The sequence below is a fragment of the Vigna radiata genome, chromosome 6, assembly GCF_000741045.1.
Source record: "Vigna radiata var. radiata cultivar VC1973A chromosome 6, Vradiata_ver6, whole genome shotgun sequence".
NCBI classification, from domain to species: domain Eukaryota; kingdom Viridiplantae; phylum Streptophyta; class Magnoliopsida; order Fabales; family Fabaceae; genus Vigna; species Vigna radiata.
The window spans coordinates 7409854-7420267 of record NC_028356.1 but is presented as its reverse complement, the minus strand read 5'-3'; the positions used below and the strand labels follow the sequence as shown (position 1 = coordinate 7420267).

General features: G+C 49.0%; 1 protein-coding gene across 1 annotated transcript; it reads right to left on the bottom strand.

The window, feature by feature from the left end:
• Positions 1-5777: 5777 nt before the first annotated feature.
• On the bottom strand, positions 5778-8588 carry LOC106763342. Its single transcript, XM_014647541.1, has one exon. The coding sequence runs from the start codon at positions 8586-8588 to the stop codon at positions 5778-5780; it is 2811 nt and encodes a 936-aa protein (XP_014503027.1).
• Positions 8589-10414: the final 1826 nt, after the last annotated feature.

Sequence of the window (10414 nt, the reverse complement as noted above, 5' to 3'; positions counted from 1 at the left end):
TGTCTTCGCGCATAGGTCAGGCGAGGGTTTCCTGTTTCGGTCATGCTTCGCCTTGTTTCCTTCCGGTCAGTCCGGACTCGTGAGCATTCCCTCAAGAGACATGACGGCCGGCTCTTTCCATCCCAGGCCATTCACCCCTTACCTTACCACGTCACTTGGGTGGTGTGCCGATCGTCCTCTTCCTTATCCGACCGTCCGCCCTAACCCTTACAGTACACAAGTCCCCCAAGCCTGAGGTGACGCAGTCACTGAAAGGTTTCAGAATTTGAAATAGCGGCGGTTTCACTTTCCCAAGCGTTTTGGGCGGGAAGAAAACGTGGCGTGCCCTTAGTGGGAGTTGTGGTTTAGGGAAGTTAACCGTCACGCATCTGGGCCGTTGATCGTGGGATGATCTGACGGTAATGGCGCGCTGGCAGTTTTCAAAATTTCTGCCTATAAATAGGTGAGAGGGGAGGGGAAGTTTAATCAACTTTCCTTCCTTTCTTGTCTCTGATTTTTCGACTCCCACGAACTAGGTAATAAAATGGTGGTAGTTAGCCTTTACTCCTCCGAGGAATCATCGGGTCGCGGTGGGGCTGGTGGGGCAGAGGTGACCAGTGGAGCAGGCGGTGTTGCGGCGGGTCCGTCTGGGGTCGCGGCAGTGGCGGAGCCGCCGATTGAGGTAGGGAGAACGGTTTCTTCCCCTGATACGGTGTCGTCATCCTTCTTGGAAGCCAATTCTGATGACGAGGACGAGATGCCTCCTTCTCCTGAGGCCGATCGGTTGACAAACGGCATTGCCATTTTTCTGTTGAAGGGTGGGATTCGGGTTGATCCGGAGCTGGCAGAACCGGCCGGTGGATGGCCGCGGATTCGGGGGTATCGTTGGGCCTCCCCCGACGTCGATGAGTTTACCTCGGATTTCGGAACTCGCGAAGACCTATTATGGTGGTCCGAACGGTCGTTTATAGCGCGGGACGTCGAAGACGCACGCTTGTTTCGACTTGGTGTTAGTCACCCGAACGAGCGGGTCTTCCATGGGAAAGGGTCGTCGGTGGAGGATTTCTTCTTTGTGTATAGCTACATGTTTGACCAGATGTACCTGAGGATCCCGTTCACCGATTTCCAAGCGTCGGTCTTGAAGGAGCTGAACATTGCTCCCAGTCAGCTCCATCCCAACGGGTGGGCGGCCGTACAGGCATTTACTTCTTTATGCGCTGCCGTAGGGATAACGCCCATGGTGCGAGTGTTTCTTCATTATTTCAACGCCCGTCCCGTTCCTCGAAGAGGATGGGTGTCGTTGTCGTCGGTGTCCGATCGAACCTTGTTCAAACTCTTTTCGGATTCATTCAAGAATTTCAAGAAGCGGTACTTTAAGGTAGTGATCAAGGAATCCGGGCGAACAGAATTTTGTGATTCCGAGGGTAGGCCGCGATTCCCCTTTTATTGGACCGACGCCCCCCGGAAAATAAACCCCTATGCAATCGGGCTGTTAACAGCGGCGGAGAAAGACGCCGTACGGACAATAAACACCCTGCCCCGCCAGCTAAGCGCCCGTGGTTTCGTCGACTGTTTAAAATACGAGGATTTTGATCAAATTGCTTTTGGTATGCTTTGTTTCGGATTTCCCTTCGAATGTCTTGATTTGACTTGTCTAAATTCTTGTTTTCCTTTCAGGATACATGTCTGTGCCCGGTCCTCGTCAAACCGGATGGTTTGCCTCCGCGCAATGTCGACGGGGAGGCAGTACATCGCAAGGGGTGAAGCGTCCATCCGTCGCTTCGAGCTCAGCCCCCGTCGCTCAAATTCCCGTCGACATTCCCCAGACGGAGCTGACAGTGGAGGTTCATCCCCACGAGGTCGTGGCCACTGGTCGGGTGGCCGAACCCTCCCAGCCCCCGCCTGTTCAACCGATCGTAGTGCATTCTTCCGAGTCGCCTCCGGATTCGGAGATCCCTTTATCGCACAAAAGGAAATCTCGAGGGGAGGGTAAGTCGTCTTCTAAAAAGAGTCGTCGCAACGGGAGTTCCTCCTCCATCCCTTTGCCGACCGGCATTTTCGATCTTGCGTTCGATGCTGCTTCGCGATTGGAAGTGCGGGCTAGCTCATCCCAACGGGCGGTTATCGAGCCTTTGTCTGAAGGAGAACTCTATGCCGCTGCTGTTGAGATGATGGCCCGGGGGGTTATGATGGCTGTAAACGCCCGGGAGAAAGGAAAGGTGCGAGAGGGGCGCGACTTGCTGCGGGAGCTGGCATTAGAGCAGGAATCATCCGCTTCCCTCCGCCGCCGGGTGGAGTCTTTAGCCAAAGATCATGAGGAGTGTGGTGAAAAATACGCCAAGTTACAGGCGGACTTGGAAGAAACCAAACTCCAACTGACTACTTCCAAGACTGCCTTGTCGGCCGCCCTCGCTCGTGAGACTGGTTTGGCCGAAGACAAACGCAAGCTGCAAGTTGAGGTGCGCCGTCTGGGCAAGAGGGGGGATGAACTGGCCGCCCAAAGCGAGCGGTTAACCCAAGAACTACTCGCCGCCGGTGACGCTCAGAAGAAAAAGGATGCCGAGCTGATTCAAATCAAGGAAGACCTCGCTCATTTAGATGCGACGGTCGTCCTGGAACACGAGAAAGGTTTTAACAAGGCCTTGCGCCAAGTAGAACATCTGATGAAGGTGAACCCGATGACTCTGGGTTTCGACCTTTATCAAGATGTTTATGATGGGGAGATGGGTCCCGTCCGGGCGAATCTGACGGTTGATGGAGGTGCTGGGAACGAGGGGATCGTGAATGATACGGTGGCTGAAGATCGTCCGGACGAGACGGCCGAGATTTAATTTTTAGATGTTTTGTTTCCTCATTTTTTTTTTTTTGGGGTGTGGTCGACCTTGGAACACTTAGGAATAGTTGGTGTTTGTGGTTCGACCTACCGATGATTTGCTTTTTGTAATCCATACTCCATACCTTGACAGTATTGGCAATGCAAATTTGGTTTGATGTTTTCATTTTATTCGTTATTTTCTTTCCTGGCTTTTATCTGGTGATGAGTTCGCATTTTATTTTAAGTTATTCAACTCCGACCATAAGATTGACCGAGAAGGGGCGGGTCCCACGGCCTGGTTTAGACGAATGCAGATTTTATCTGCCCGTGAACTGATCCCAAGGGACGGATCCCTTGGCTAGTTTGCGGGTGGCGGATAAGCGCCTTACCCCTGAGCACGGATCGGGAAAGACGGATCCCTCGACCCAGGGACGGATCCCTTGACTTAGGGACGGATCCCCTGACTTAGGGACGGATCCCCTTTTGAAAGTAAATGGCACGATGTCTGGAACGATTCGGCATGTATTAGTCATCAAAAGGTCATTACAAAATATCAGTTCTAACTAAAGTAAAACTTTAAATGGGTTGCGTTCCATGTGTTGGGGAGTTCTCGACCGTCCGCCCTGGCCAGGCGATACGCCCCGTTATTGAGGGTGGCGATAATTCTGAAAGGGCCTTCCCAGTTGGCCGCTAACTTGCCGTGCGTTGAAATTCTTCTTGCTTCCCCCGTCTTCCGCCATACCAAGTCGCCTTCTTGAAATTCTCTCGGGCGCACCTTCGTATTGAATCTTCTCTCCACCATTCTTTTGCAAGCTTCTGCCCGGAGTGCTGCCCGGTCTCGCCGTTCTTCCACTGTGTCGAGCTCGACCCGTAGCTCTTGATCATTTAATGTTATATCCTCGATTTGCCTTCTTAACGACGGTTCTCCCAACTCCACCGGAAGCATAGCATCAACACCGTATGTCAAGTTAAAAGGGGTCTCCCCCGTCGTTCCATGAGGGGTACACCTGTATCCCCACAAGACTTCAGGTAGCTCGTCGACCCATGCCGCTTTTTTCTCCCCCAATCTCCTCTTTAACTCCGCCACGATGGTCTTGTTTACAGCTTCGACTTGCCCGTTGGTTTGGGGGTGTTCGACTGAACTTGTTACGTGTCTAATTCCCAGGTTTCGGTAGAATTCCTCCAACCTCTTATCTATGAATTGTCTGCCGTTGTCTGTAATAATCGTTTTAGGGAGCCCGAACCTGCAGATCAGCTTCCAGCAAAATTTCTGCACCTGACTGGCCGTTATTGTGGCCAGGGGCTCGGCCTCCACCCACTTCGTGAAGTAATCTATGGCCACCAGGAGGAATTTTTTCTGCTGTGGGTCGACCGGTAGAGGGCCTACGATATCCATGCCCCATTGAGAGAAGGGCCAAGGAGCTGTGATGGAGTGTAAAAGATGGGGCGGGGCCCGGAGGTCATTGGCGTGCGCTTGGCACCGTAAGCATTTCTTGGTGAATACACGGGAGTCTTCTTCCATAGTGGGCCAATAATAGCCGGCTCTTACGATCCTGGCCTTCAAAGTCCTTTGCCCCGAATGAAAACCGCAAACTCCGTTGTGGAGCTCATCCATCACGTACTGTCCTTCTTCCCGGGATATACACTTGAGCAGGGGAGTAGAGAATCCCCTCCTATACATGTCATCGCCTATCAGTAAGAAACGAGCTATCCTTTTTGCCTCTTCTGTCCGGAGGGTGCCTCCATCGTCCTGCTTCTTCATCAGCTCCCTAATCTCGCCCCTCCAGTCGGTGGCATTCGTGATAATCGCATGACACTCGACGGACGGCTGAAGGAGAATCTGCCGGATAACCGTCGTCAACTGCCCCTTGTCCTTGCCGGAACACAGTTTGGATAACATGTCTGCCCTCGTGTTTTGCTCCCGGGGAATATGCCGGATATCTGCTTCTTCGAATTCTGACATAAGCGCGGAGGCTTTATGGAAATACTTGGAGAGGTGGTCCTCTTTTACTTGGAATTTTCCGTTCATCTGTCCAACCACCAACTGGGAATCGGTTCGACAGACCAACTTCTTAGCTCCCATATCCTTGGCCAACTCCAAGCCCGCCACCAAGGCCTCATATTCCGCCTGGTTATGGGATGTTTTGAACTTGAACAAAAGGGAATGCTCTAAGAGGAAACCGTTCGGCCCCTCGAGGACGATACCGGCCCCACTTGCATTCTTACCGGACGCCCCGTCGACGTACAAGTTCCAGAGGTCCCTTCCCGTCGGTGGTATCTCCGCGGCGAAGTCTGCGAGGTGCTGCCCTCGTATGGAACCCCTGGGTTCATAGCGCATCCCAAATTCGGATAACTCTATTGCCCATGCCACCATTCGTCCGGCCAGGTCGGGCTTCCTCAGGACCTTCGAGAGAGGATGGTTGGTTCGGACAACCACCTGATGACTCTGAAAGTAGGGTCGCAGTCTCCGCGCGGCATGAAGTAGAGCCAACGCCACCTTTTCCACTTGCCGATATCGAGTCTCGGCGTCCTGCAGTGTGCGGTTAACGAAGTAAATCAACTTTGGTACGTGAAACTCCTGGATCAAGACGGCACTTATGGCCGTGTCCGAAACCCCTAAGTAGACGTGTAACTCCGCTCCTTCATCCGGGCGATTCATTACTGGCGGGTTCATCAAGATTCCTTTTACCTGGGCAAAGGCTTGGTCACAGTCGTCATCCCACTTATTAGCAGCTTCCTTCTTCATCTTCCTCATGATCGGCCTTGCCCGCTCGGCCAGTTTCGGGATGAACCGGGACAATGCCGTGAGGCGCCCAACCAACCTTTGGATATCTTTCAAGGTCGCTGGGCTCGGCATCTTCAGAATGGCCTCGCACTTGTCAGGATTGGCCTCGATTCCCCGGGATGTCAACATGAAGCCAAGAAATTTGCCTCCGGATACTCCAAAAGTGCACTTTGTCGGATTCAACCTCATTCCGTATCTTCAGACTTCGCCGAAGACTTCTTCTAGGTCACGCAGGTGACTTTGTTCATCAGGCGACCGTACCACCATGTCGTCGATGTACACATCCATGCATCGCCCAATCTGTTTGGCGAAGACTCTGTCCATCAGTCTCTGGTAAGTGGCGCCTGCGTTCTTTAGTCCGAACGGCATTACCTCGTAACAATAGTTCGCTCGATCTGACATGAAGGCTGTCTTTTCCCGGTCGGGACGATGCATCGGGATTTGATTGTATCCGGAGTATGCGTCTAAGAAGCTGAGTATCTTATGTCCGGACGCGCCGTCCACAAGATTATCTATGCTCGGCAGAGGGTAAGAGTCCTTAGGGCACGCCTTATTCAGGTCTGTGTAATCCGTGCACATCCGCCACTTTCCGTTCGCCTTTTTGACCATGACCACATTAGCTAGCCATGTCGTGTACGTCACTTCCTTGACGAACCCCGCCTCCTTTAGTTTTCTCACTTCTTCCTCCACCGCCCTTCTCTTCTCGTCTCCCATCTTTCGCTTCTTCTGGGAGACCGGACGGGCATCCTTGTACAACGATAACTTGTGGGACATTACTGACGGATGTATCCCTGGCATATCTGCTGCCGTCCATGCGAACAGGTCTCGGTTTTTCCATAGCATATTCCGTAGCTCCTTTTCGATAGCCTCAGGCAACCCTCTTGCTATAGTGGTGGTTTGGTTGGCCTTAGCTCCTATCAATATGGGTTGGGTTTCCCCCACCGGTTCCAGCCGATCGTCAGTATTAGTTCGCGGATCGAGGTCAGCCAAAGCGACCTCGGACCGACTTATTTTTCGCTTCTCTTCCTTCGGGTACATACGAAGACCGGCTGCATAACATTCGCGGGCTGTCTTCTGGTTGGCTCTTACCGTACAAATGGTTCCTCGTCTAGTTGGATACTTCATCGTTAAGTGGGGGGTGGAAACGATCGCCCCGAATGCGTTAAGACACGGCCGTCCTAACAGGACATTATAAGCGGTTGTGGCATCTACCAGTATGAACCTCACTTTCATCTCCTCGCTCTCCCGCCCGGTACCCAGGCGGGTGTTGAGGTCGATATAGCCCTTCGTGTCCACCCGTTCCCCGGCAAATCCTACAATCTGCTCGTCGTAGGGGACGATAAGGTCCTCAGACACGTCCATCTGAAGGAACGTTCTCCAATANAGNATGTTAACGGAGCTTCCCTGGTCCACCAACACCCTATTTACTCCGTACCGGGCGATCTCAACGTTGATAACCATTGGGTCGTCCTGGTCAGGATCGGGGGCGTGAAAATCTTCGTCCGAGAAGGTGATGGGCGGCATTGACCTTTTTCGGACGTCAACCGCGTGTATGGACCTCAGCGCCCTGATACTCCTCTTTCTGGCAGACGAAGTGGACCCTCCTCCCGCGAATCCTCCAGAGATGGTGTTTATCGTTCCTCTTAAGGGTCCCCTCGAAGCGTCCCTACTGCGACTCCTCTGCCTTCCGTCCGTCCTTCTCCCCTGATCTCTAGACGGACGATCATATGCCCGGTAATTCGCTTCCCTCCTGCTGCTTCGGGTCGGACTAGCCGGTCTTGGGTAAGAGTGTCCTCTTCTAGACGGTTCCTCCGTTCGGCGGACCTCCTCCCTCCTAACGTACTGTTGAAGTCGTCCCATTCGGATGAGCTCCTCAATCTTATCCTTCAACGTCACGCAATCTTCTGTATCGTGTCCGGAATTTTGGTGATACAGGCATCGCTTACTCATATCTGCCCCCTGTGGTGTGGGTCGCTTTTGAGGTGCCGGCAGGATTTGGGTGTTTAAAGCCTCCTGCAATATCCGAGCTCTGGGGGCATTGAGAGGAGTGTAATGTGGGAATCTGGGGCCCCTCGGCCCTTCTCTGAGTCTGGGTACGTTCGGTTTACTTCCTTGACCTTCAGCTCTCCGATTGTCCCCCTTCTCCGCCTTAGCTTCTTGCTGTTCTCGCCTATAGTTTTGTTTCATATTCTCCACCCGAGCTTCGTCGGCCGCCCGTTTCCTTAACTCCTCCATGGTAATGGGGGGATTCCGGCACACGCTGTCTTTGAAAGGGCCTGGTCTCAATGCCGGCATCACGTACTGTAGGGCTAATTCTAAACTTAGGCCCTTAACTCTGCGGACTGTTTTCTGATACCGGTCCATAAAGGACTTGAGAGACTCTTCCTTACCCTGCTTCAAGTTCATCAAGTCTACAACCGTCACATCCTCCATACTACTTGCGGCGAACTGCCTCTTGAACATTTCTCCTAAACTCTTGAAATTTTCAATAGAATTAACCGGCAGTGAGTTAAACCATTCCAAAGCTTCTCCTTCCAGAGACAGAGATAACGCTCTGCACCAAATGGCATCGCATCCGGTTCGGAAGGTCATGGCATTGATGAATGATTTAATGTGGGCGTTCGGGTCAGACGTTCCGTCGTACATCTTGAATTGTGGCGGTACAAATTGCTCCGATATGTGGACTTCCATTATTTCTCGCACGAACGGCACCATTGCACTCGACTCCTCCACCTTAACTAATGATTGACTATCTTTGTTTTCCCGCTCCTCTCTTCCCTCGGCGTGGGCGCTACTATTCTCCCCCTCAAGTGGCGTCCGCTTCTCACCGGCTCCCTCACCCTGCTCACCTCCGTCTCCTCTCTTACTCCTAGCGATCTGGGCCAAACATTCGGCCCTCACCGCAGCCATCTCTTCTTCATGCTTTCGCTGCATCTCCATCATTCTCTGCTCCATCAGCCTCAACATCTCCGATTGATCCTCCGCGTTCGTGTTCCTTGTGGTCACCATTGGGTATAATCCTCCGGCCCCACGGTCGGTCTTCGGTCCAAGCTCCCTTGCACAATTTCCTACTTCGATCCGTCCGGTCTTCCGTTACTTCTCTGGGTGGACCGTTCTTCTTTATCAAGCGTCCGGATACCTGCTAAAGATACTCCGACGCTCAAGTCAGTATGCAAGTTCCTCTTCAATCAAGGTAGAGATAGAAAGAGAAAAGGACATNAATGAGCATTCAAGAAAAATCACCTACCTCTTACCTTTGCCCCCTATTTATAGTTTTCCTGATGGGCCGATGATTAGAGGGAGCTTAATCATGGCCCAATCGCGAGCCCATTACGACTAATCTTTGTTTTACCTTAATTTCGCATACTTGATAACTTTTCTTCGGGGACCTGTCCGGCCGTCAGGGCCGTCCATGATTCCCTTGTCTTCGCGCATAGGTCAGGCGAGGGTTTCCTGTTCCGGTCATGCTTCGCCTTGTTTCCTTCCGGTCAGTCCGGACTCGTGAGCATTCCCTCAAGAGACATGACGGCCGGCCCTTTCCATCCCAGGCCATTCGCCCCTTACCTTACCACGTCACTTGGGTGGTGTGCCGGTCGTCCTCTTCCTTATCCGACCGTCCGCCCTAACCCTTACAGTACAAGAAGTATTCAGAAAGTTTCTTTTAGACATCCTATTTCAAAAGAAAAAAATTCTAAAACATATTTCATGTGTTTTGAATTTTTTTTTTATTTTAAAAACTTACTTAAGAAAATTTTCGAAATATATTTGAAAATAATTTTTAAAAAATTTTTTATACTTATTTTGGTCCTTCTATTTATAGATATGTCCAAAATTATCTTCTTTTTTTTTCAACTTATATATTTTATAAAAATAGTTCATGTTAATTTTTTTTATGATATTAAAAAAGAACTTGTTTTCTAAAAAAACTGAATGAGTTGGAAATATCATTCAAAATTTAATATTAGCTGATAAAATAGCATGGCTATTAAAGTTTTATGCGTGAAAAATGAATTCCGGTACAATTGGTTTCTTAAACGAAAGATTGATATTGATGATCTCACAATTTGCCTAAATATTATTTATTATCATTTTTTTTAAACATATAAAATAAAATTAAACTTAATTTTACTAAATATAATATTTGTGGAATGTTTATTATGTATAATCATCGCGTCTTTTTTCAAGGAGAACTTAAAAGATAATTAATTTTTAAAAAATGTTATCACGAAAACAATGATAATTTATATTCATTATCATCATTATTATTATTATTCGTGCCATTCACTGTTATTGTCTTGTCTTTATATCTAGAAAGGATGAGACGTGATGAGATAATATTATTTGACCATTGATATTTAAAGCGGGATATGACAAAGAAAAGTTGCTCATGCGTCCTTCTTCACCTCATCAAATGACAACTACTTCTAAAACTATTCATGTAAATCTTAATATATAAATATTCAATCTTGACTAACTTGATTTAAGTTGAATAAAATATATAATTTAATTTAATTAATTAATTCCAAATCACAGTAATTTCACTCAAAATTAACCCGATAATATGAATAGTGTATGAAAACTCGTTTTACCATGACCACTACAATATTTAGACATAATTAATTAATAAATTAGTGAACTAACTCAGAAATCAAATATGATGTAACCATAGCAAGATGAATTAACTTCAACTTTTTAGATTAAATTAAAAAAGAAAAAGTTCAGAATCATTTTAAGTTATTTTCATTCAAAACACTGAATGGTTTTTCTGGAAGTTAGGTATGGGCAGAGAAGAATCATTATATATATATATATATATATATATATATATATATATA